This window comes from Eubalaena glacialis, chromosome 18 (genome assembly GCF_028564815.1).
Source record: "Eubalaena glacialis isolate mEubGla1 chromosome 18, mEubGla1.1.hap2.+ XY, whole genome shotgun sequence".
Lineage (NCBI taxonomy): Eukaryota > Metazoa > Chordata > Mammalia > Artiodactyla > Balaenidae > Eubalaena > Eubalaena glacialis.
Window position 1 is genome coordinate 14,887,618 of NC_083733.1, and position 27,529 is coordinate 14,915,146.

Here is a 27,529-nt window from a genome sequence, read left to right on the forward strand (position 1 = left end):
ACATATGTTAATCCAGTTAATCCTGCATATAACCTTTTGAAGTGGGTGCTTTTTTATCCACATTTTGCATATGGGACAACTGAAGCACAGAAAGGCTAAGTAACTAGACAAAGTTTATTAAGGGCAGAGCTAGGATTTGAAATGAGGCTTTCTGGCTCCAGAGTCTAAGCTCCTACTGTTATATAACCTGTCAAAGAGACCCAGGTTTTACTTTTGAAATGCAAAGCCCAGTCACGAGCTATAGAGAAACAACACAACAGAAGTCAGAAAGTCTCATTTCTATTCCCAGGTCTGCCATGTCCAAGGGGTAAGGTTTGGTGTAAGTCATTTGATTCCTTTGGTACTGTATTTTAATCTGTTAATTGGGAATAGAAGTAATTGCCTAGTCTCTCTTACTGGCTTGCTCTGAGAACCAACTGAGAGGGTGCTTATAAATCCTTTGCAAAGCACTATGTAAAAGTTGTTATTACTGACTCTAGGTCTTATCTTTAGTTTGCCCAAGCACTTAGCACCTGTTCTCTGCAAATAAAAGGAACACAATTATCAATGAATGTTTGTTAAGTGAATAGTTTCAGAGATCATTTCAAATCTAATTTTTTCTGGTTTGAACAGTAAACCAAAAGTTCACTGAGGCCAACTATAACTAGGTTTTACAAACAACTACAGTTATTCTAAGAAGAGAACCAGTAGAATTACTACATCAAGGAAAAAATATACATGCTTTTTCAAAGTCCTGTGTGCTGCCAGAAGTCATTCCTAGATGCACTGTTCTAAGAAACACGGCCGCCTCTAGTATCTTGAAGTACTGTGAGAAAACGTGTGCTGTCAGCAATTTGAGTTTCAGCATTGTGATAAAACACTCAGCCGATGGATCACTCCGTATTTTCATCCTCCAACACACAGAACACAGTACCTCTGTTGAGTAAACATATGCCCAGCTTATCTGTACCTGTTTTACTCATCAAAGAACCAAGGACAACTTCAGTGTGCACTTCAGTATTCCGTACTGGCCTCTTTCATTAATCTAAACTTCTCCCTGCCAATCCTTTCGAAAAAAGGATTTACTCTGTGAAAATAATGACTAAATACATAAATGTCAACATTCTCCCTCTCAAAACTATTACAAAGTTATCAGGTGATGGGTGGGGAGCAGAATTTTCAATAATCTGTTACCGTTTTATTGAGACATCCAAATCTTTTAGACAGTCCACAATGGTACTTCTGTGCCTCTGTACTGCGTTATGATCTGTCTGCACAGTCTTCAACAAAGATGTTAAAGCTACGTATCTGGATGACATAAAGTTGCAGAAGAACAGAATTAAAATGTAAAATTCAGGATAGTTCTCTGCTTAACGACAAAGAAGATGTCCAATGACTAAGGGAAAGCATACATTGTTAAAAGACATATTTAAAAGACAAGACAGATTAGTGAGTAAAATGGAAACACAGTAAAGCCATAAAAAACACTATAATCTAAAGCTGTGGCAACCAGAAGCCTTGGATTTAGATTTGTATTCATGGTCAATTCCATTTAAACTTCTAAAAGTGACTGACTTGATTCTTCCAAACTCTTTCAAATAGTACAACAAAATAAGTATATAGTATGCCTTTTCAGGCTGCCTGAGCCCCAAAACACAAGAGGAAATTATTTCAATTTTACCATTTATATTTCCTCTGCTTTTGTTTGATACCAGTACCAAAACCATCCCTGCAAAAATTTGAGTTTATGATCCAAGTATTTAAAAATTCTTCTGGAAGGAGAAGATAATTCAGGGTACCATAATGATTATTTCCACATTTTTTCAATCGTAACATGACAAGAAAGAATAGAAGATAATACTGATAAATTCATCTACTTTAAAAAAGTAGCTGGAGTTCACAAACATGTTCCAGGTTTGCAACTGAAATGTTATATTTTTCTTCTTAATTTAGAGCAGGGGTCAGCAAACTACAGCCTATCTGCAAAAACCCAGCCCTCTGCTGTCTGGTTTGGTAAATCAATTTTTATTGCAATACAGCCATGCTCATCATTTACACAGTCTATGGCTGCTTTCACACCAAGAGGCAGAGGTGAGTAGTTGCCAAATAGACCCTAAGGCCCATGGAGTCTAAAATACTGACCATCTATCTGGTCCCTTACAGAAAAAGTTTGCTGACTCCTAATGCTAAAGTATAAACAGGACTAAAAATTAACTCATGAGGCAAATACTCAATTTCTTATCAAAACGGTTTTAAGACCAGACTAAAAATAAAAATCCTGAGTTGAAGTTCTAGATATGTCACTCAATACATGTGTGATCTTGAACAAAGTCACTCCTGAATACACTGAGTTTATAATAGCCAGATACAAGACATTTTTCAGTTGACTTACCTAATATTCTTGTCGTTGTTCAATAAGAAACGACCCAGGATATTTATGGCTAGGACCTATAGAGAAACAGCATAGCTTAAAAATTTAGGAAAATCAAATATCTATATTGCTTAAGGGTCACTTTCTGGCCTCTGATAGGTGCAAACTATTTAAAGGTGGTAGTTTAGTTAGTACTTCTATAGATTGCAAGCCAAAAAAAAAAAAAAAATTCTGAAGGCAAACTCCTAAAACCATATTTTACTTCTGCTGAAAGATTGTTTTAAAGTTTTTATATCATTAGCAGAAAAATAATATTGTTACAGCCTCACTGGAGGGAAATCTGGCAGTAACTATAAATATTTAAAATTAGGAATTCCCTGGTGGTCCAGTGATTAGGACTCTGTGCTACCACTGCAGGGGGCATGGGTTTGATCCCTGGTTGGGGAACTAAGATCCCGCATGCCACATGGTGCGGCCAAATAAATAAATAAATAAATAAAAGCTACAAAATGAAACTATATCCTCTGCTTCAACAATTTCACTTCTAGGAATTTAGCTGACAAATATACTTGTACATATGCACAAAAATCTACTGCAACACTATCTATAATCACAAATGATAGGAGAGTCCATTAATAGCAAATTTGCTACATGTACTATGGCACATCCATACAACGGAATAGTATGCGACCATTAAAAAGAATAAATCCTGACACATGCTGCGAAATGGATGTACCTTGAAGACATTATACTAAGTGAAATAAGCCAGATACAAACACCCCATGTTATATGATTCCATTTATGTGGAATGTCCTGAATAGGCAAATCCATAGAGACAGAAGGTAGAATGGTGGTTGCCAGGGGTTGGGGACAGGGGATAAGGGGGAGGTATTGTTTAATAGGTACATAGATTCAGTTTCAGAAGACCAAATAGTTCTGAAGATAAATGGTTGTGTAGGTTGCAAAACAATGTGAATGTGCTTAATGCCACTGAACCACAGAGTTAGAAATGGTTAAAATGATAAATTTTATGTTATGAATATTCTAGTACAACCTTTTTTAAAATGAGAATGGTCTCTATACATGAATATAAACTAGCTCCAACATAATGTTTTCACCTAACATGAAATGTGTAAGGTGCAGAACAACCTAGATGACAAAAAGAACTATACATAAATACTGTAGTGTAGTTAGTAAATTTGTTTCTTACAAAGCTATGGGTTAGCAATTATTATACTAATAAATGGTTGAAAGAATGAATAAATTCTTGAGGGAGAGTTCTTCCTTATAGAAGAATTCCAATTATTTAATGAGGAAAAAATGAGGGAAATAGAAAGGTATCATGAGAACACCACCCTAATAGCTGTTGCAGACAAGATCCTCTGATGGGTACTAAAATGGTGGGTAAAAGTCTGAGGAGAACAGAATATCTGCATAGTGTCAAAGTGTTTCCTCCAAAATATTATAATTACAAAGGGAAAAAAAACAATTATACAGTGGAGAGACACAGCAGACACCACCTTAACCAAAAGATCAAGGTTAATATCACCAGTAATGAGACAAACAGATAGCATGTACCTCCTGATACGAAGCTAAGAAGGGCACACCACTTCTGTGGTAGTCTTGCCAAAAAAGCATAACCTCAAACTAATTATAAGAATATATCGGGGTGGGGGGACTTCCCTGGTGACACAGTGGTTAGGAATCCGCCTGCCAATACAGGGGACATGGGTTCGAGCCTTGGTCCAGAAGATCCCACATGCCGCGGAGCAACTAAGCCCGTTTGCCACAACTACTGAGCCTGCGCTCTAGAGCCCGCAAGCCACAACTACTGAAGCCCCGTGCCTAGAGCCCGTGCTCCGAACAAGAGAAGCCACTGCAATAAGAAGCCTGCACACCGCAACGAAGAGTAGCCCCTGCTCGCCGCAACTAGAGAAAGCCCGCATGCAGCAACAAAGACCCAAAGCAGCCCAAAAATAAATTTAGAAAAAATTTTTTTAAAAAAAGGATATATCAGGGACTTCCCTGGTGGTGCAGTGGTTAAGACTCCGTGTTCCCAATGCAGGGGGCCCAGGTTCAATCCCTGATCAGAGAACTAGATCCCACACGCATGCCACAACTAAGAGTTCACATGCCACAACTAAGGAGCCCGCATGCCACAACTAAGACCTGGCACAACCAAATAAATAAATAAATATTAAAAAAAAAAAAAGACTATATCAGACAGAGCCAAATTGAGGGACATTCTACAAGGTAACTGATCAGTACTCCTCAAAAGTGTCAAAGTCACAAAAAACGAAGGAAAGACGAAGGAAATGTCACAGATTGGAGGAGACTAAGGAGACATGACAATAAATGCAATGTGGGATCAAGGATTAGTCATCAGTAGAAAAACTGGTGAAATCTGAATAAAGTCTGTAATATGGTTAATGGTACTGAACCAATATTAACTTCTTAGTTTTGATAATTATACTACAGTTATACAAGATACTAACATTAGGGGAAGCTGAGCGAACGGTAATATTGGAACTCTGAACTACTTCTGAAACTTTTGTGTAAGTCTAAAATTATTTTAAATAAAAAGTTTTTAAAAGTGGGGAAGACAAGAAATACACATGTACAGACACATTTAAATATGGATAAAATATCTCCAAAAAAAAGTACCTTAGAAAATGGTGAGAGTAGCATTGACATATTTACACTACCAAATGTAAAACAGATAGCTAGTGGGAAGCAGCTGCATCAGCTTGGTGCTTTGTGACCACCTAGAGGCGTGGGGTAGGGAGGGTAGGAGGGAGACGCAAGAGGGAGGGCATACATGTATACATATAGCTGATTCACACTGTTAAACAGCAGAAACTAACACCATATTGTAAAGCAATTATACTCCAATAAAGATGTTAAAAAAAAAAAAAGAAAATGGTAACCATATTTCCCACTAGAAAAATTGAGAGTCTACACATGAAAGCTACAGACAGACATCTTCCTCCCTGCATACCTTTTGTACTGTTTGAATTCTTTTACTTTGTGTTTATTTCTCAAATAAAAATAAATATTTAGAGAAATGAATTAACTCAAATAAGATGTCTTATTTGAAGTGACTGAGCCCAACTCAAATCATGGCTCTAAAAAAAAGCTCATTCAGAAATGCTTCCTTGGGACTTCCCTGGCAGTCCAGTGGTTAAGACTCCCTGCTTCCAATGCAGGGGACATGGGTTCGATCCCTGGTCGGAGAACTAAGATCCCATATGCCGCATGGTGTGGTCAAAAAAGAAAAAAAAAAGAGAAAGAAAGGAAGAAAGAAATTTTTCCTTCACTTAACATTATGTATCTAACCATACCTAAGCTCTTCCAATTTCTATTATAATCAATATTAAGCCTTCAGTGGAGAAAATGATACTTCAGATACCAAAAAAAACACTATACATTCTGCATCATTCTTTACTAAAGTTAATTTCCAAATAGAATTCATTTCCAAAATCCAAGTCAATTATTTTAAATAAAATATTTAGAGAAGAAAAGATTAAAAAGACTTACTCGCAGTCCACTCTCTGACTTAATATCCATGATAGTCAAAACCGTTTCATAAAGAATAGCATTTCCTACATTTTTACTAGTCTCCGTATTAGTAGCAACCTGAAAAGACACAGAGGGTGTTATAAAAGTGACAAAACAATGCTTCCAAAAAATATCCAGAGGTAACAGGAGACATTTTGTAACTGATTACAGCCACCAATGAGAAAATACAAAAATTGCTCCATATAATCACAATCATTCTACTCCCTGCTTTACTAAAATGAGTGTTTACTTAAATGTAAGTTTTGGTCTACTCACCTGTGCTAATATATCATTCATAGCTTCACTTGAGTCATCATCATTTCGTCCTAAAATTCTCAATAACCGCAAAATTCGTACCTAATGTGCAAAATATGACAAATGTCAACAAATTCCGCCTGGCACAAAGGAACTTCGCTTGATATGAAATTCAAATAACTTAAATGAAGTCTTAGATCCCAATAGAAATGGTAAAATTCAAACAGAAGAAATTTAAACATTATCTTTAGAGAAGTTATACATGGTTCTATGTCTTAATGAAGTTATTAGACAACCCACCATTTGACACTTCACAGCCAAAGGATACCACCACCTGCAGAGCTGTATTATATTGGTAAATCAAGTTTCTATGTAGTATATGATTTGACTATTACAACTATAATTTTATCCTATTAATCTCATACAGAATTGTGTCACTATTCATTTGTTAATGTAATTAGTTTAATCAATTAACTACCAAATCTCTACCCAACACAAACAAAAGAGGAAGGAAAAATCTGTTCCAAAATATATCATTTATCCAAAACTTTCTTTCAACCTCACCTGCAAAAAGGGGTCACTGATCCCAGAAACATCATGTTCTGGTGAATATCCGGACATGATGAGGTTCTTTAGAATACGAACTAACTGGGGCACGAGCTGCGGGGAAGAGAGATGCATCAAAAAACAGTGAACATCAAAGAATTTCTCATGAATAGGCAGGTAATTTGACTTAGAAAAAGGATGCAAGGGTCTGAGTCCAAGCAAATTCTACTGATACAATATACTAGTATACTGTTGATGTTTGATAAATATAACTTAGGAGTATTTTGGCCAAGAACTCAAGAAGGAATATCTGAATTAAAAACAAACCAGATATTTTTACTCCAGAGTTATATATGCAAAGGCACTATAAATAACAGTAGGTTAGAAAGCCTCTGAGAACCAAGTAAAACAGGTACCTATGGGGCATATTGCATTTCTACTTCTATAGGACTTGACACACCTAGGTTGCACAAATATATTCAGTTTTTAATACATTCAACACATGTGGATATAAAATGTTATCACACCCAAAATACTGGTGATTTTATTAAAATTACAGTCTTAAAACAAACTATCTCAAATAGAGAAAAAAATTCTCTCCTCTTAATATTTGGCTAGTTATATCCTTTTCCAACAAACAACAGGGAATACAAAAAGCCTCCAACATTGACTAAGTGGAAAAGACACATGAAAAACTGTATCCTTCACTTTAGGAAGACAGCAAGGCCATGAATAATGTCCTTTTCCTATTCTTAACTCATATGACACAATTTTAGGTAAAATTTAATTTCAGCACCTAATTATACATTTGTTGCCTGTCTTATCTTACTAATGAAACTATACATTCCTTATGGTCAGAATGCCCTTCTTTTTACTCTGTCCATTAGACTGACTTACAGCACATAGTAGAGGCAATTTTACTGCCAAGCTGAACTTAAAAATGCTTTAAATATTATCATTCATTTCAAACTCTGTTGATCAATCATTTAAGGTTAAAACCCTATTCCAAAATGTTTGCCACAATAAGAACATTTCCAGTCTCTAACTACAAACTCAATTTAGCTATATAAACAACTCTAATCATCTAACATTAAGAAAAGAAGTGTCCAAAGTGAACTGAACCATATCTCTTTTGGAGGCAGTCAAAACAGCCCCAACTTTGCTGCAACTCAATTATTTTTTTCTCATCGTATTTGGATTCCTCCCTACTCTCCAATTCTAAAAGGGGATCAAGACTGAAACAAAAGCCAAGCTCTGCCCAAGGTACACACTCAAAACATTTACAACACTAAGTCTACTGCTAAATACAAGACAACATAATCTGTGGGAATTTAAATAAGTTTGGCCATAACACTTCAATTAAGCACTTCATAAGTCACCTAAACAAAAATCTAATTTGGACAACTCCAAGATTAAAACAAATCTAAGCTATAATGACCTGTAAATTCTAAACAGAATCCTCATTAAATCTGTCAACTGTGGACAGATTCATATTAGAGGTCAGAATAATATAACTGTATAAACTGCTTTAAAATGTAATAAAACCGGGATCATCTAGTTACCAAACTCCGCACAAAAAGTAGCTCGCCTTGCATACTTCCCAATGGTCTCCTTTTTTGTACTACCCATATCCTCAATTACTTTTTAAAATCTGGTTTCTGGGGACTTCCCTGGTGGTCCAGTGGTAAGGAATCTGCCTTCCAATGCAGGGGACACGGGTTCGATCCCTGGTCAGGGAACCAAGATCCTTCATGCCGCAGGGCAACTAAGCCTGCGCCACAACTACTGAGCTCACGTGCCTCAATGAGAGAGCCCGCATGCCGCAAACTACAGAGCCCATGCAGCCTGGAGCCCGCGTGCCACAACTAGAGAGAGAAAAACCCGCACACCACAACTAGAGAAAAGCCCATGCACCGCAATGAAGAGACAGCGCACCGCAAAGAAAGATCCCGCATGCCGCAACTAAGACCTGACGCAGCCAAAATAATTAATTAATTAATTAATTAATTAATTATTTTTAAAAAAATCTGGTTTCTGTCTCAGAGAAGTCCTTTTTCCTTCAGCTACTAAACTCATACCACATAAGAGCACCCCGGGACAAAAAGCACAAATGTCTAAGTGTTCAGCATACAAATTCTTGGAACCCAGCTTTATTTTTCAGACAAAAATTCAAGTTACTAAAACTGATGACAAGACAAACAAAATAAAATGACAAAGGGAAAGGCTGCAGCCATGAAAATCAGTTGATGCCCACCCACTCTACCTCAAAAAACTTTTAATATTCCAAAGTTTCAAGGCAAGATTGACGGCAAGTAAGGGGGAAATTAAAGCTCTAAGTCTGAACTGAAAGTTCAGAAGTACGTACGGAGCTTTTTAAAGTATGAGGTTACCCACACGGCTCTAAAATATCTGCTTCAAGAAGAAGCAGTGTTTGGCGTCAAGGATCCAAACTGATCTGGAACTGCCATCACCAATGCCACTGGGAAACTGCTCAAAGTTTCTCAAGTGAAGACAAAGGAAAGGCAGAGAAGGAGGCTTACAAATCAGGAAAGGCTGCAACTGAAATCCAAGGCTGACTTTGGAGTCAGGAGTTTAAGTGACAAGACAAAACCTGGACTAGGAAGTTAGCCAAAAATGCTAGGACAAATAACACAGTATTAAGCACAGCTTCAGCATTAGTATATTTTTAAAAGCCACATTTGTGGATGGATACACAAAAGCCACTAAGGACCTAATGCCAGCATGCACCATCTAAAAGAGGGTTAATTCTTACCTTTTCATTCTAACATACAGCAGGATTCCAAACAGACAACAGGAACAAAACATACAAAGCAAGCATTAGGGACAGATACGGGCCTCATACTATTTTATAATAATTTAATCAATACATGAACATCTAAAGGGGCAAAAAAGCCCCCCAAAAAAGAGCTGCTATTAGAGCTTCATTAGATCTAAAGTACAAAGTAAGCCCAATTTATGGAGTGATCAGCACCCTATAAAAGGAACTGAATGCATGTAATTACCCAAAGAACAGTCTTTCTCTGAGTCCTCCTTACTAGTGCCTTCTAAACGTAAGTGGAGAAAAAAATTTCCACTTCAGAACGCTCTAAGAAAGGGAGGGAGGGACTTAAGAAAGCTAGAGACTTCCATCACTGGAGTCACCACAGCGTAAAATGAATAGTGGGGGACCCTATGTTAGGTAAAAGTAATGTCAAATTTCAGTTTGCAGTTTTCACCTTTAAAAAAAAAAATTACGTGCCTTAAACTACACACACACACACACACACACATTTCCTATGTGTAATTTGACCTCAGGTTACATTTCCTAACTTCAATGTGAAAACAGCAGATAAAGCACGTGAGAGACTGGTGTGTCTGCCAACAATGAGAGAAGACTTCTATTATGAAAGGGAAAACACTGCACTATTGCCAGTTCTTATATGCCTAAATCTGGCTTCCAGCCCTACCACACAGCAGGGCTGTTTAAGTCCTTTATTCAGCTCCACAGCTTTCTTTCAAAAGAAAATTCATAGGTGAGAAAATCATGTACTTTTCAGGAAAACCATTTTCAATCAAGAAAGGCTTAGATATACAGAATGGCACCTACCTTTCTGAAATGTGCAAGCATGTCTGGGCTTCGCTCACACATTTCTGTGAGGAGGACTACAGAAGTGTGAAGGACACCTGAAAGAAAAGAACCAATGAAAACTAAAAATGAGGCTATATTATTCAACTTCATAGAACAGGGCTTTGAGTTCTAAAGGTCAATTCCAAAAGGACAGCTGCTATTTTTGTTTTTTAATCTCTCAAAGAATCTAAGCATTGAGGTGAATACAAAGGAGGTATTAATAGATACCTGCTGATTTAATACTGGTGATGTCAATCAAAACAGAATATTCTAAAGTTGTATGACCAGAATAATTGCTAAAAAATGAGAACCAATACACATGTCTCTACATTTGAGAACATCCATAAAGACATGCTCCTAGTCAATATAAACTGGATATTACCTGCTCCAGACTTAATAAGCTCTTAGCTGAGTTTTGATAGATATGTCAAGAAGAAAAATCTTACTAAGATTTTAAATTTCCAGATAAAATATATGAAAAACCTAAGGTAGTTGTGAATGACAAAGTAAATTTGCTTGGTCAAGAGTGAGTGAAAAGAATCACACCATACTTTTCACTAAATAATAAATAAGTACCCTAAACATTCATTTGTTCAACAAGTATATTTTGAGTCTTCTAGGCACAGGACTGCATTAATCAAATTAAATACACGTTACCATTTTTTCTCTTAGCATTTAGGACACAAGAATTTTCTTCACTCAGAACTTGTTTCACTGACTTCAAAATAAGAATAAAATGCTCGGTAAAGAACTGCCACATTTCATTTAATTTCTCTCAAGCTTTATAAAAATATATCTGGGTACCCATTACAAATTCCTGTTACAAGTAACCTAAAAGTAGTTTCACAAATCTTACACTACTACAGCAAAGCAATAAAGAAATAACTTTTTCTTCTATTATAAAATAGCCAGGAAATCAAAGGGTTTTACACATGAAAATCAAGGCTAGGATCATTTGTAATTACACTATTACTTAATATAGTATTTTTAATATAGTAAAAGAGGACCAGAAATGAAAAACAAGCTTACTGTAAAGGAATCAATCTCTAATTACAAAAACTAGGATATGGGAGTAGAAGAGAGATTCAACCCATTAGCCCTTCCTGGAAAACTGTCCAAGCACAGTAGAAAGGTGAGTCCACTGCATGAGACAGAAGGCCAACACTGCCTGAAGCCTGTTCTCTTTCCCCTTCTCCCTCAGTACTTCATGAGTGCATCTAAATCACATTACCATGGTTCTTTTCATTCAATAAATTTTTTGTTGCTGGTAAGAACATCTCCATAAGTTCAGGAACCTTCCTGATGACATGAACAGCACAAAGTGCTGCCTATAAAAAACATAAAAAGGACAAAAGAAGATTTATTTCAATTAAGTCAGGACAACCAATCTTATAAACAACAAAACCTTATCAACTAGTTCACCTACATGAAAAAAGAAAGGAGTTAGGTATCAAATTTATTATTTATTATTATCAGACTTACTAGTTATTAACTGGTTAGGGCTTTCCAACTTACACTTACTGCATTAACGAGAACTTCTAACTCACCTGTCTCTTCGGTCATATATTACCAAATAAGTGGACAAAAGCTTTCTCGACTAGACCATGGTTAACACAAACTTATCAAACATGCTAAACATAATTTACGTGGAGTTTTGCAAAGTAAAAAATAAAGACTTCCACCTGTGATAATCATTCTTCTGAGTAAAAAGACCAAAAGGTTTTATAAAAACATTATGCAATTGAAAGATATATATACTGCAGATGCTTTAAATCTGCTGCTGCTTTTAATAATACCTATACTTTCCCCAATTCACTCTCTACTGAAATCAAGAAAATCATTTGAAAGTTACTTAGGATCTTAGTTAAACGCCTCTCAGTTAGCTAGTCTCTACTGAAGAAACTTGTTCACAGGAAAGAAAGACATTCAAAGACTGATTTTGGTTAAACGCCCCCACCCCTGGCAGAAGGAACCATAACTATTATTTGTTGGAATTGAATAACATAAAAGTTCAGATACATTAACAAGAAAAGATTTCAGCTAATTCTTTCCATGCTACAGTTGGGGGAAACAATTTTTTTTTCTAATCTGTAGGAATTATTTTATTTAATAATTATTAATCTTTATTAATATTTATTTAATCTTTCTGAACAAGAGCAGCCCACACGTTTTTTAAGAGAAAAGACTGGCTTTGGTCTATAGCCATCATTAACAGTGCATGATCCTGGAAAACAGCTTGGCCCTTTCAACGGCTTTGTCTCACACCATTAATACAGAGGCACAATAAATGCCAACCAGACGATATTATGTGACTCACTTCTAAAGTCCTAAATTTTACCCTTTGTTTATGAAGGTTTTAGGATTCAAGCACAATAAAATAACAACAAAATGTTTATATCAACAAATAAAAGCAAATAAGTGAATAAGATCACTGTCTTCCATTACTATTCCATTTAGATATATCAATTTTAGGAAGTATGTTCTAAAGCATTCCCTAATAATTATCTAGGCCCCAGTGGAACTGCACTTCCAAGATTCAAAGGCCCTAATACAAAGACATGGGCACTAAAATAAATTCGCAAAGATCTGTTCATTATCACTTTGTTTAATACTGTTTAGAATCAGGTAATTTAGGAAGTAATTAGGTATACCATCTAGGGTCCAATAACATTTGCTTGTTTATAAATCATTTCCTTGAAAAATGACGAATTAAGAGAATTAAAGTGTTCACAATCACTTACTAATTGGAGAGTTAAATAGCAATTAAAAAAACACCTCCAAAATTAGTATAAAAAAAGATTTTGATTCATAAACAACTGATTCATATATAATCATTTAAAATACATTTACTGCACAGGGAAAGAAAGTTATATTATCATTTGAGCTTTCAAAAATGAATAACCTGCCTTCTCATCTCCATAATACTCTCTAATCCAAACGCAGACATTCGGTTTCATGGAAAGTTACCTTTTTTCTTAAGTAAGAGTTGGAGGTTTTCAGGAGTTTCTCTACCTCTCCTGCAAGATCTCTGCACATCTCTGAGGAGCCCATGCAGCCGAGGGTACAAAGTGCTAGCCCCTGTACATATTGCGTGCTATGATTAAGATCACTGCAAAAGAAAGAAGGGGGCAGAAATGAACATGCCCTGCCTGGTGCTCCCCATGAAGAAGCTTCACAGTCTAACGAGGTAGCTCTGAACGATTCATGATTTCTCTAATACGGAAAGTATTTATTAGGATTATTTTTGAAAAAAGTGTTTATTCTAACTTTATTACAAATTACAACACAGCAAACTGACTGACAGTCTGTTCTACATGCTTGCAACCCAATGTTTCCAAATACCAAAGCAACATAAACTGGACAACATGCTATCTGTTGGATGTTAAAAGACAACTCTCTTTAGGAAACTCAGCAAACCACTGAAAGTAAAAACTAGCAATGACAGAATATGAAGCACAACTGTATATTTAAAAGATTTTAATATGCTCTATTACTAACTACAAAAAAAAGTAATACAGTAACGAAAACCTTAAAAAAAAATCAGAAAACAATCTCTACTGCTAGAGCATTTAAGATGACTTAAATAAACATCACAACAGAAACACTCTATACTATATACTCTATACTTAAACACTCTATACTCTAAATACTATACCATAAGGTCTTTGATATTATGATATAGTATTAACCTTGACGTTACATTAATTTTTACACTTTTACTTATTCAAAAGAAGAAAAAATTAGTAACTAAAAAGACAGCTAATTAAACCATCATAAACTAAGCTAGATGTTTACAGTGAGGCTCAGTATCTAGTGATACAGATACAAAGAATTCTGTTTCTAACAGGCATTGATTACTGTACAGAATTATTTCTAAACCAGCCTGAAGTATACTTCCAGAAAAGCTGAAATATTAAAAGCTTGAACCAGTAAAATCATTTATATATTATAACCAACTCTTACCATTCAGAAGCTGAATTATTATGTTGAGTTATGCTACTTCCACCAGCTTTAAGAGCATTTTAAAATCGTTTAGCTCAGTGGTTCTCAAACTGTGATTAAAGAATCTCTGGAAGTCCCCAAGACTGTTTCAGAGGGTCCACGAAATACAAACTATTTTCACAATACTAACTCATTATTTGTCAGCTTTATTGACACCCGCACTGATAGTGCAAAGGCAATGGTGGGAAAAACTATGGCACGTTAACACAAATCAGGGCAGAGGCACCAAACTATAATAGTAGTCACTGAATACACTGCCACACACTTATAGTGAAAGAAGGGAGGGAGGGAGTTTCACTTAATACTGCCCATGACAAAGCAGTAAAAATGATAAGTTTTATTATACCTCGACTCTTTTTTTTTTTTTTTTTTAAAGCCACGCCACACGGCTTGCAGGATCTCAGCTCCCTGATCAGGGATTGAACCCGGGCCACTGCAGTGAAAGCCCAGAATCCTAACCACTAGGCCACCAGGGAACTCCCATATACCTTGACTCTTGAGTGCACATTTTTTAACATTCTGCGTGACAAAATGGAAAGTATGCATAAAGTACTTCTGATGCATACTGGAGTAAAGTGGCAATCTCAGAGAAAAGCACTTGTGTATTTGTTTCATTTGCAAGCTAAACTACAAACTAGTTACTTTTAAAATGAACATCAGGGGCTTCCTTGGTGGCGCAGTGGTTGAGAATCTGCCTGCCAATGCAGGGGACACGGGTTCGAGCCCTGGTCTGGGAAGATCCCACATGCCGCGGAGCGACTAGGCCCGTGGGTCACAATTGCTGAGCCTGCGTGTCTGGAGCCTGTGCTCCGCAACAGAGAAGCCGCGATAGTGAAAGGCCCGCGCACCGCGATGAAGAGTGGCCCCCACTTGTCGCAACTAGAGAAAGCCCTCGCACAGAAATAAAGACCCAACACAGCCATAAAAATAAATAAATAAATAAATAAAATTTAAATAAATAAAATGAACATCATTCTTATTTGAAAAATAACTGACAACTATAATTATTAAGATGTGATTATCTGCCAAACATCTTCTGGAAGAAGAGCCAAGTAAGCTTATCACTTCAAGAGCAACAAGTGACAATATTTGTTGCCAATGATAAAATCTAAGCTTTGAAGTGAAAATTAGAATTTTGGAATATTTGTATTGCCACCATGAACCTGACAGTCTATCAATACTTTAAAACTCAGTGAACCAATTTTCTCCAAATGCCTTAAGCATGATGTTTAAAAAGCATGCAAGAGTAAAAGATTCATTCGAAGTGTAAGACAGACCAATGGGTTTTAATATAACAAAGAACCAAACTTCACTGATATGGTTTCAGACTCCACATTGTAAATAACCCTAAAGAAACTACCACTTGTGGAGTTTTGATATACTATCATAGAACATTATCCATAGTTATCTGAAAGGTTATTAAAGTCCTCTTTCTTTTTCAAACTACATTATCTGTGAAAGGCTAGCTCTTCTTCATATACTTAATCAAAACGTAACATAAGAAACTGAATGCAGAAGCAAATATGAGCATCTAGCTTCTAGCTTCCATTAGGTTAGATATTAAAGAGATTTACAAAATTGTAAAATAATGCCATTCTTCTCACTGAAATTGTTCTTGTTCTGGAAAATAGTTTTTCATAAAAAAATTTATTTCTGTTAACATTGTAATGGGTTCATTATTGGTCATTTTATTTTTATTTATTTATTTATTTTGGTAATTTTAAATGAACTAATAAATGGTTTTAGGCTTCCCTGAAAAACAAAGAAAGGAAAGGAAACAGAAGGTAAAGTGTCAATCAGTCAGGTTTGCTATTGTCTACCAATTTGAATATTTAAGATAAAAATTACTGATAAAATAAAGTTTAACTTAACTATGGCTTTACCATTTAGTGTCCTAGTTCCCAAGAGTATTTAGTTGACTCTTCAGTCATTTTTCAATGATTAAGAATATTTGCATAATGCAAGCTCTTAAAGTATTATATTTAATTTTTAAAGATTTAATTCCAAGATCATTAATGTCAGAGTTTTTCTAGGCCAATGAACAATGAGGTAAACATTCATCATTAAACAGAAAAACTGTTGGTACATATGATGCCCCGTAATCGAAATGCAAAAAACCTCACAAATAAACAAAAAAACCCATTCATTAACAGATTAAAAAAACACACAGGGGACTTCCCCGTGGTCCAGTGGTAAAGAATCCGCCTTCCAATGCAGGGGACGCGGGTTCAATCCCTGGTTGGGGAACTAAGATCCCACATGCCGCAGGGCAACTAAGCTCATGCACCACAACTACTGAGCTCACGTGCCTCAATGAGAGAGCCCACGTGCCGCAAACTACACAGCCCAGGCACCCTGGAGCCCATGCACCACAACTAAAGAGAGAAAGAGAGAGAAAACCCATAGGCCACAACTAGAGAAGACCACACGCCACAACAAAGATCCCGCACCACAATGAAAGATCCCGCATGCCTCAACAAAGACCCCACGTGCCACAAGTTAAGACCCGACGCAGCCAAAAAACTAAAGAAAATAAATTAAAAAAAAAAAAAACTGAATTATCCAAAGTCCTTTAACTGAGCTTAAACTGAAGTGCCAGATCAATTCCCAAATATTATTAGCTCTCTCCTAAATTCACTTGGGGCTTAGCTGGGTCTCATGAAAATTAAACACAAAGATTCCTTCTTTGCCTGTATGCCTATTCTTCAATTTTTATCAAGCTACAAACCTATACTTGAGTTTGGTATTAAGTCTCTAATATGAACTTGCTGCTAGGCAGAACTGCCAAATTATCAGCATATGATTGAAGGCTTGAATAATAAGGGCACAGAGCATGCAAGTACAAAAATTAAAGAAACTTTCAGAGGCCTGTCCAGAATAAATGTGTAAAGTCACATTAAACATCTAAAACGTAACCTCCATGACACCAAGGATTTCTGTCCATTTTTTTCATTCTCCATCCCCAAAGCTCATAACACCTCCTGGCATACAACAGGTATACAATAAATATTTGTTGAATAAATGAACCAACTTAGTATTTTCATTATTAATATTTATTTCAAGGCCAAAAAAAACAAGATTCTCCCAAATTAAGTCACAGAGTCAATGTATTTACATGACACACTATATTTACAAGCAATCATAATTCTCATTTTGAAATTTTTCATTATCCATTGGGAAATTTTAAATTATAATTTTTACCACAGCAAAATGTATGAGTTCAGTGTCTTCAAATTGATCACCTATATCCCCCTGATTCTACTTTCTGTCAAATACAGAAATACTATAAATGAAAAAGAAATCTAAAAAAGGAGATTAAACCAATAGACAAACCAAAACCAAATCAAAACAAACCAAAAAGTACCTTTAACCAATATGGCCATCAGAACTTCCATAACTTTCTTTCTTTTTTTAAAAAAAATTTATTTATTTAATTTATTTATTTTTGGCTGCGTTGGGTCTTTTTTGCTGCACGCAGGCTTTTTCTCTAGTTGCGGTGAGCAGGGGCTACTCTTCGTTATGGTGTGCTGGCTTCTCATTGCGGTGGCTTCCTTAGTTGCAGAGCATGGGCTCTAGGCACGGGGGCTTCAGTAGTTGTGGCTCGCGGGCCCTAGAGCGCAAGCTCAGTAGTTGTGGCGCACGGGCTTAGTTGCTCTGCGGCATGTGGGATCTTCCCGGACCAGGGCTCGAACCCATTTCCCCTGCACTGGCAGGCGGACTCTTAACCACTGCGCCACCAGGGAAACCCTAAAACTTCCGTAACTTTCTAACAGAAATTTATTATAAGAGAGATACTGAGAACTATTAATTCCCTACTCACAGGTCCTCTAATTTCTCCAGAATGGCAAGCATTAACTTTGTAAGTTAAACACATAACTGGACTAGTAAATCAGTAAAGCACCCATTAGAGAAAAAAAGGACTTATTCACAAAAATTCACAGGGCTAAATATAATTCCCAGCAACTGAAGTCTGGGATTAGACTGCTGACAAGCAAGACCTCTCTTTTTACCTTTAAATGGTATTTATTAAGAATATACACTGGTAATTATTTAATAAACACAGTGTTTCATTATTCGTGGTATTCAAAAAAATATATGATAAGAAAGCTCAGATTTACCAATGCTCTTTCTATTCTATGAAAGTCCAAATGCTTATTCATGGCTAAATAGTTGCTATGACTCAAGATGTACAGCAATACTTTCATTTAGTTAAATTATCCCCTACAGAAGTTTTAATCGTTTGCTTAGCCTCTTTACATATAAGCTATAGAACCAAAAGCAGCTCAAATACATTCTAGACAGTAAATATAAAATCAATAAATAGAAGCTTTTGATGTCTTATTATAAAAAAGACCTAAAAGTACAAAGTAGTTATTGGAAAAAAGAAATTAAGACTTACTTCTTGATACAGTTGGTCATGAGAAGATGGACATCTTGTCTTTCATCTAACAGCAGCATTGCCCCTAAATAGCCAATGCGTTTGTCTGTGAATTTTTGAGAGGCGATAAGCTTGAGGCACTCCAACTACAAATAAAAAATAAATAAATAAATAAATAATTTTAAAAAAGAAAAAAATTAAGAAATTGCTACCATAATCAGGAAAGCAATGTTTTTAACCCAGAGTCAATGGTTAACTAAAGTACATAGGTATAACCTGTATAATCAAACCACCTAAATAAAAGGCAAAGGTTTAAGATCGTTCAATATCTTGATAATAATAATCAAGTTCTGGAACAGATCATCTTGTCAAGGTCCTATGGTATTTGCCATCCAAATAATCTGTGAAGTTTACCTTAGATCTACATATTCATACAAACTACTAAAGGGTTGTCATAAAGTTTTAATAAACCTAATTCCTAATTTAATTCCCAGGTTATATTAAACGAGCACCAAGCTCATGTGTGTATTTAATGTCTGGTTCCTATTTTGAATATCAAAAACTCAGTAACTGGAAACATACCAAAGTGCCAAACAGTGTCCTAAACACCAGGAATGTACAACTGAAGAAGAGATAGACAATAACTAACTTTAACATAATGTGGAAAGTGCTACATTTAGAGCTCGAACCAAGTACTATGGAGAGGTGAGGTTTTAGGAATCAAATACAGAAGTAAACAAACACACACAAGCCAGAGGAAAACCCAGTAATGGAATTAACCTAAAATGTTTTATATGACTTCTTCTTTACATAATTCTTCTTTACACAATCCTCAGAGCTTAAGAATCCGTGTAGTTATTTACAATAGCCAAGACATGGAAACAAGCCAAGTGCCCATCAACAGATGATTGGTTTAAGATGTGGTGTGTATGTGTATAAAAATATATATATGTATATATACATATATACATATAATGGAATATTAGTCATAAAAAAGAATGAAATAGCACCATTTGCAGCAACATGGATGGACCTAGAGATTATCATATTAAGTGAAGTAAGTCAGAGAAAGACGAACGTTATATGATATCACTTACATGTGGAATCTAAAAAATAATACAAATGAATCTATTTACAAAACAGAAACAGACTCAGGAAATAGAAAACTTACGGTTACCAAAGGGGAAAGAGAGAGGGAGAGGGATAAATTAGGAGTAATTAACAGATACAAACTACTATACATAAAATAGATAAGGAACAAGGATTTACTGTATAGCACAAGAAACTATATTCAATATCTTATAATAACTTATAATGGAAAATAATCTGAAAAATATATATATATAAAAAACTCAATCACTTTGCTATACACCTGAAACAGACAATATTGTAAATCAACAATACTTCAATTAAAAAAAAAAAAAAGAGTCCTTGTATTTAAACAGTTTGTCTCTCTACTTAGCCTTTCTTGAACATCACAGTCACTCTGATATACTTTATCATTCCATCTTGACTAACATGGAAGAGGCCAAACATTCCCTCTCGGGCAGTGGTTTACAAAGGGTATACACAAGTTAGACTCTTCAAGAGGGGTTTTTCAAACTATGCTCCCATTTAGAATCACTGCATTCCAAGGAAAGGGGCTCAGATGCAGACTGGTGTAGACAGGAATGTAAGATCACATGAGACTACTTCCCATATGAATCTGCCTGTAAGTATGAAAGTCAAACTGAGAAATGTAAAAGAGTTTACAAATAAACCTGTTTCGAGCTATTTAAAAACTGCTCTCTCAACGTACCTACAATAAAAACACGTAAATGTTGTGGGATGACTACACCATCATGAGCAAATCAAAGAAGCCTCAAAGGGAGAATAACCAGGATCCCAAGGAAAACTGAAATGCCTCTGAGATCAACAAAGATTATCTAACAACCCTTCCCTTCCATCTACACATTCAATTTAAATTTCAAAAACAATTTCTGAAATAGAAGATGTTTACAGTCATTCTTACAATGTCAGCAGAAAAATTACTGCTGAGGTGAATGAGAAAATACAAGTTAAAATGTTATTAGAAAAATCTCTTTTTCAAACTGAAGGACTTTAAATCTTTCCATTTAATCATTCTATAAATAAATATTTTAGCAGTAAAAGAAAATGTTCTAAGAACCAGGTATCACTAAAATGTTTATCATCCTTACTGAATCATGCTTCAGGCAAACAGCAAGCATTACACAAACTACCCAAATTTTTTTTCTTAAGGTGAACTAATGAAAAGGACACTCAGGCATTAATATTACTTCATATTTTTAAAGATCAAGTTTTAAGATAGTCACACCAAAAGTTATTGATGACTGGTGAGTACAATTTGTTGCTTTTTGTGGCAGCTGTTAAAACTTACCTAATAACTAAATAGCCAAAAGAAAAACTAAAATTAAAGGGACAAATACTAAATTAATTCTTTTTTAATATTTCCTGTTGGTACAGTGACTTTGCTCTAAGAATGAGCTGCTGTGTTTTTTTTTTTTAAGGTGACAAATTTGAGGGGAAAATACAAGATTATATACTGGAAATGGCCTCTGAAATACATACTCCAGTGAAGGATTAACTCTGATCACACTTCACACTTACAGTGGCCAGCAAATAGAGCTCAGACTGTACCACGTGTCATCATTAAAAGTGTTATCAAGGTTTTCAAATGTTGAAAAAGAAAATGACTGGAGGGGAATACAATGGGATGTGGGTAAATGTGAGGAGAGGGCATCCACTTTTGAGCAGCAATCACTAAAAACACAACTCAACACTTACATGAGTTACAGAACAGAAAAAAAATAGTAACCAATTAAATGTATCCACCCCTTAGACAACAACCTCAACTTCCATCGAGAACTACTGCTCCTCACTTAAAGCTACTTGAAACTGCCACCTGAAACACTGCTAACCCACAAATCTGGCTTTAAATCCACCATAAACAGTCCACCACCAATGTAACAGAAAACTTTTGCTTTTACCCCAAACTCTGTGAGCAAAAGTCAAAAGACAAATGACAAACTTGGAAAAAATATTTGCAACTCATTTCACAGACACAAAATCCTATACAACAGGATTCTACAAACTTATTTTTAAAAAGACCAACAATGAATATAAAAAGTCAAAGAATTTGAACAGACAGTTCAAACTAAGAAATAATTCAAACATACAAAATGAAGTTCAATCTCCTCATAAAACAAATGCAAACCCATCGAGGAAAATTTACTAAAAAATCATTGACCTGTACACCTGAAAAGGGTGTGTTATATGATATGCAAAATATGATTCAATGAAGTTATTAAAAAAGAAAAAGCAATGCAAATCAAAACCATATTGAGATACTACTTTTTAACCTATTAGCAAAGATAAAAAACTGTCGTAACAGTGCAAGGACATTAGTAATGGCAGTATAAACTTGCACAAGATGTAGTAAGAAAGATTTGGTCTATCTAAATTACAAACACACATATCCTTTGACTCAACAAATCCACTTTTAGGAACTTACAATGCATTTATATTCACACATGAGCAAAATAATGGATATTATTCCATTGTAGTATTACTTTAAACAGTAAGATTGGAAATAAATGTCCGTTAATAAGACATAAGTTAAGTAAATTGATTCACACATATAACAGAATACTATGCTGTATTTACTACCATGAGCATGTCAATAAAGTTGGAAAAAAATAAGTACAAAGAAGCTCTTTATATATTGGTATGGGTTAATCTTCAAGACAGATTAATAAGTGGACAGTGCATACAGTATGTTACAATATATTTTTGGAAGAGGCGAGAATATATATGTCCATTGCCTGGAGATGTATAAAATGTCTCTGGAAGTATAGTCAAGAAATGAATACCACAAGTTGCCTATAAGGAGGGAAACTAAGTGACTGGAAGAGGATAGAAAGCAGAGTTTTCATCGTATATCCTTTTGTATCCTTTAAATTTTGCATCGATGAACTGTCATTATTTATTTCAAAGATAAATAATATTGGGCTGGGAGAGAAAAAACTGCAGGATAAAGAGAACTTACATCTAACTTGTAGTTAGAAAAGCTAATACAATAATATTATAATTAAAAAGGAAAAAAACAACTGAAATCATTTGTTCCCCCTCCAAAGTTAAACAACATATATTTCAAAAAATAGCAAAAAAGCATTTGAGTCTTGGAATCATTTCATGAAAAAGCCCTTGAAAAATTTAAGAACAAAATCATATGAAAATATAACTCAGTAAATGGAAACAATCAACCTTTTAAAGATAACTTAAATTCATAATGAGCACTTACTGTGCTATTCTATCATACCTGTGATGCCGCAGGAACGTGTTAAGAAGTATGCTCCCTTCTTATCTCTATTCCCCACAAGGGCTGTGCTCTTTTCTGCTGACAGTTATTTTGTATTCTTCACCTACTATCAATTTCTTCCTTAACAACGCTCTTAATACACTGATACTTGCTTATCCACAGCAAGCTTCTCCCTCTCCCCCGACCTACATCCCAAAGGGTTGACTGTGGTAACCCTTTGCTACTCACTGATTTTTTTATATTTATTTTCCAAGTGTTTTGAGACACTGTGGTTTTCCTTTAATTTAGAAAGCTCCTGCTGTGTCCAAACCAATGTGCTAGTCATTCTGATACACAGTTAGAAGGACACATAAAAGAAAATCAGCATTTGAATATTTATCATAAAATATGATATATATATACCGTGACAGTCATGCACAAGCTACTGTGAAAACAAAGTAGGAAGGCCACCCAATTCAGAAACTAAGAAAACATCTGAGAAAGGTTTCTACCTCTTTACAAAACACTTAGTGGAACAGAAAGAAACCAGTTAGGAGCTTTGCCTCTCTTATCCTGGTTCTAGCTAAGAGACCTAAGTGAGTTATTTCAACAATCTGGGCCTAGTTTCCTTATCACTAAGGTAACTGAGCCACATCATGTAAGACAGTGTCCTAACAGTTGTCCTACACTCCATGTCTTCAAGGCAAATAGTCCCTAATTCTCTCCAGCTGATCCTTGAATTTTTCTCAGAATATTTTCTCAGCAGAAGCATTCCAGAGAGCCATGAGCAACAAGCCTTAAGGGACTGAAGTTATCAGCCTCCTTTAGAACAAATACAGTGCCTTAAAAATCGCTAATCAAAATCACCTGGGAGGGTTCTACGATATATATATATATATAGGTCACCCCCAGGATATTCTGATGGAGTAGATTTGAGAGAAAGCCTAACAACTTAACTTTTACATACTTTTCCTAGATGACTCAATGCTCCAATTTTCCTTGAATTTCAAAGCAATTTTTAAAAGGAGAACTTTACCAAGTTTCTGGCCTTGTTACATTTTTCTGAAGCAAGTACAAATACTGCCTTTTATCAGCATTAATCTGGTTGCCCTTTAGAAAAAAGCTGCACTCGTTTTGTTAGCTTTTAGAACAATTTCCCAAAAGGTCAAATGCACATATACATTTGCTTTTAATTTAACACTGAGCTTTATGATGTGAACAATCATCCTGATGAAAAGATGCAATTAAAATATTGTAAACATTAACGGATTTGCAACTGATTGGTTAGGTCTTAGTTACTTGTATTTCATTTTAATACTCAGAAATAACTTTCTAGTTTATACACACACACACACACACACACACTCTCTCTCACACACACACACATTTTTGAAGAACAAGATTATAACTGCTTTACCACTATGTAGCTTGGCAACATAAAATCTATATGGACCAGAGCCTGTTTTCTCATTCTTCTGGCATTAACATTCTTATTGTATCCCTTTTTTTTTTCTCTTGAGAAAATTTATTATGAAATATTTTACTCAAAAATTTGACCCACCAACGAGCTTTATCAAATCTTAATTTTACCCTATTTATTTTAATAAATTTAATATTACAAATTCAACTGAATCCCTCTGAATATTCTGCCTCAATCTGTTCCCTCTATCCCAGGAGTAACCAAAACTCAAAACTGCTGTTGATCATTGTCATGTCATATGTCCTTAGCTATACATGTAGAGACAACTGTTTTTGAATGTTTTAAACTTTACACAAAGTATCATAGTGTATTCCTGCTCTTTTCACTCAACATCTTTTGAGCATTACTCACATCCAGACAAGAAGCTCCAATTCGGTCATATTCATTGCTATAGAGTATCCCATGTATGAATATACTACAACTTACCTATTCTTTTTTTTTAATAAATTTATTTATTTTATTTATTTTATTTTTGGCTGCGTTGGGTCTTCGTTGCTGCACACGGGCTTTCTCTAGTTGTGGGGAGCGGGGGCTACTCTTCGTTGCAGTGAGCAGGCTTCTCATTGCAGTGGGTTCTCTTGTTGCAGAGCACAGGCTCTAGGCGCGAAGGCTTCAGTAGTTGTGGCACACGGGCTCAGTAGTTGTGGCTCACAGGCTTAGCTGCTACGTGGCATGTGGGATCTTCCCAGAGCAGGGCTCAAACCCATGTCCCCTGCCTTGGCAGGCAGATTCTTAACCACTGCACCACCAGGGAAGCCCAACTTACCTATTCTTTTTGTGGGGATACAGATTGTTCCCAATGCTTTCCTAACAGAAACAAAACTACAATGAACACTTATAAAACGTCTCTTTTTAAACAGACAAGGAGGCTTGATCAGATTCAGGTTTATCAGTTTTTCTTTTGTTTTGATTTAGCAAATATAATTCACAGGTGGTGGTATGAACTTTCATCAGGAGGCATATAATTATTTCTGGTGGTTGTCTCTCTTGTGACATTAGCAGCACCGATGATCATCAGGGGTTGCAAAATGGTAATATCCTAATTCTTCCATTCCTTCTTCATTAGCTGGATTATTCCTCTAAGGAGCAATTTCTCTGTATATACCATTGGATCACCAATAGTTCCTTCAGAAGGAACTTAGCAATAATTCCTTTACAAGGAACTACTGGTAAGGAAAGGCAAGATAAATGTTTGTTTCTTTCCTTTTATTTATCAGTTTTCAAAATAATGAGTCAGTTCCCTAGTATCCTCCAAAGATGACCAATGAAATTTTCAAAAAATTTTTTAATTATTATGAACTCATTGATATAAACTTACTTGGTATGTTTCAACTACAATTATTACTTTTATTAAAAGCTCAAACTTTCTCATTTTGAGGCATGACAACCTCCTCCTGTGGCTACCATATCCTTTTAAAATGACCTCTGTAGTTTTTCTTGACTTCTGATACAGTACAACAGTCCAAGCTTATTCTGTACATTTCCTGCCCCAGATTTGGGATCAGCCATCTTTCTAATGGGCCTGACCCTTTTAGAATAAAAGGGTATTTGGAGACCACAATCTGAGCTTAAGTGTGCTCGAGGCAAGGATGCCTACTATCACCTCTTCTTTTCAATATTGTTCTCCGTGTACAGTATAGTAAGGAAATAAGAAAATGTTTAAGGATGGAAAAGGAAGGGAACTGCCATCATTTGCAGACAGTATTGTTGACCATATGGAAACAATGGAGTCCACAGGGACTCTTAGAACTAAGTAATGTTGCTAGGCAGATAAACAGACAAAAATCAATTATATTTCTATATACCTACAACATAATTATTAAAAATTTTAAAGAATGCTATTTACAATAGGAACAAGAGCTCCAGGGAACCTAGCAATAAGTTTCACCAAAGATGTGTAAGACCTTATGGAGAATACTGTAAAACTTTAGAGAACCTAAGGAAGTGAAATGCTATACTATACTATATGGATGGAGAGGAAAACTATTGCAGACAGGTAATTGGGTACAGCAGGCCAGGATGGAACTGGGGAGAAAGAGAACGCATGCCCAGCCTGGAGAAGGTCCCCAGCCTACTACTACCATGTGAAAATGTGGATCCAGTGTTGCCAAATCCTCTTGACTTTCTCAGAGAAACTAGAAATCCAGATTTCCATGAGAAGTTCTTTGATTTTTATATGTAGGCAGCAAACTCAAAACAATTTTAAGTACTGTGCAGGACAAACAAAATACATCTGTGAAGAATTTGGGCCCTGAGCCACCATTTTCTACTCCTGCAATCTACCCACTTCTTCAGGTATTCAACTTTATTTCTGGGTTGTGTTTAAGCCAGACACGTGAAAGGTTACACACCCTACAGGAAATCTATCATTGCTTTTGTTGCAAAAATGTTGAGGATATTGTCTCTTACATTACTAAAAGACCCCTAAATAAAAGACCCATGAAAGAACATCCCTTTTAGAATTCAGTGCTTTTCCTAAATTTTGTTTGCTGTCCCTTAGGAAATGGTAAAATTGGTAATGTCTGACAGTTTTTTAAGAACAAAACAAATGTTTAACATTTATTAATTTAATTAAACTTTAGAATAACCCTATAAAGTAGTATTACGAATATCCCCGTTTTACATATGAGGAAACAAGAAAGGTTAATAAGGGTCTTGCTCAAAACCACACAGACAGTAAAGTAGCAAAGCCAATTCACATCGAGGCAGTCTGGTTCCCGCAGCTGTGCTCTTAAATTCTAGTAGTAACAACCACATAACTGAATCTTTTTTTTCTTGCCTGAGCTGCCTCCCCAACAGCAACTACACAGGCCTTGTGTTCTGAATTCTTCCTTCTCCTAACTCTTACCTTCTACTATTCTTTTTCCCTTTTAAATAGATGCTGGTAACATATGCCATCTCAAATCTTTTTTACTGCAAGGCAGGGCTAAAATAATTAATTAACTTAATGCAAATAGCTATTTATAGATTTAAACTAAACACAAAGAATGAATAGGTTTTAGAGTTATACAAGG

General features: G+C 35.5%; 1 protein-coding gene and 1 non-coding gene across 4 annotated transcripts in view; both read right to left on the bottom strand.

Annotated features, from left to right (window-relative positions):
* AP1G1 (adaptor related protein complex 1 subunit gamma 1) overlaps positions 1–27,529 on the bottom strand; it is a 78,991-nt gene that overhangs the window by 22,188 nt on the left and 29,274 nt on the right. For 2 of the 3 annotated variants that reach the window (XM_061174556.1, XM_061174557.1), the window contains exons 3-11: positions 18,739–18,863; positions 13,305–13,446; positions 11,569–11,665; positions 10,317–10,393; positions 6,728–6,823; positions 6,185–6,265; positions 5,888–5,986; positions 2,372–2,427; positions 1,174–1,287 (exon numbers count right to left, since the gene is read on the bottom strand). In XM_061174556.1, coding sequence (XP_061030539.1) covers positions 1,174–1,287; positions 2,372–2,427; positions 5,888–5,986; positions 6,185–6,265; positions 6,728–6,823; positions 10,317–10,393; positions 11,569–11,665; positions 13,305–13,446; positions 18,739–18,863 — 887 coding nt within the window. The remainder of the gene's footprint in view (positions 1–1,173; positions 1,288–2,371; positions 2,428–5,887; positions 5,987–6,184; positions 6,266–6,727; positions 6,824–10,316; positions 10,394–11,568; positions 11,666–13,304; positions 13,447–18,738; positions 18,864–27,529) is intronic. The other variant, XM_061174558.1, reaches the window with a different exon arrangement.
* On the bottom strand, positions 817–902 carry LOC133079206 (small nucleolar RNA SNORD71). The gene has a single exon (XR_009698088.1). It is a non-coding gene; the product is annotated as a small nucleolar RNA SNORD71 (small nucleolar RNA).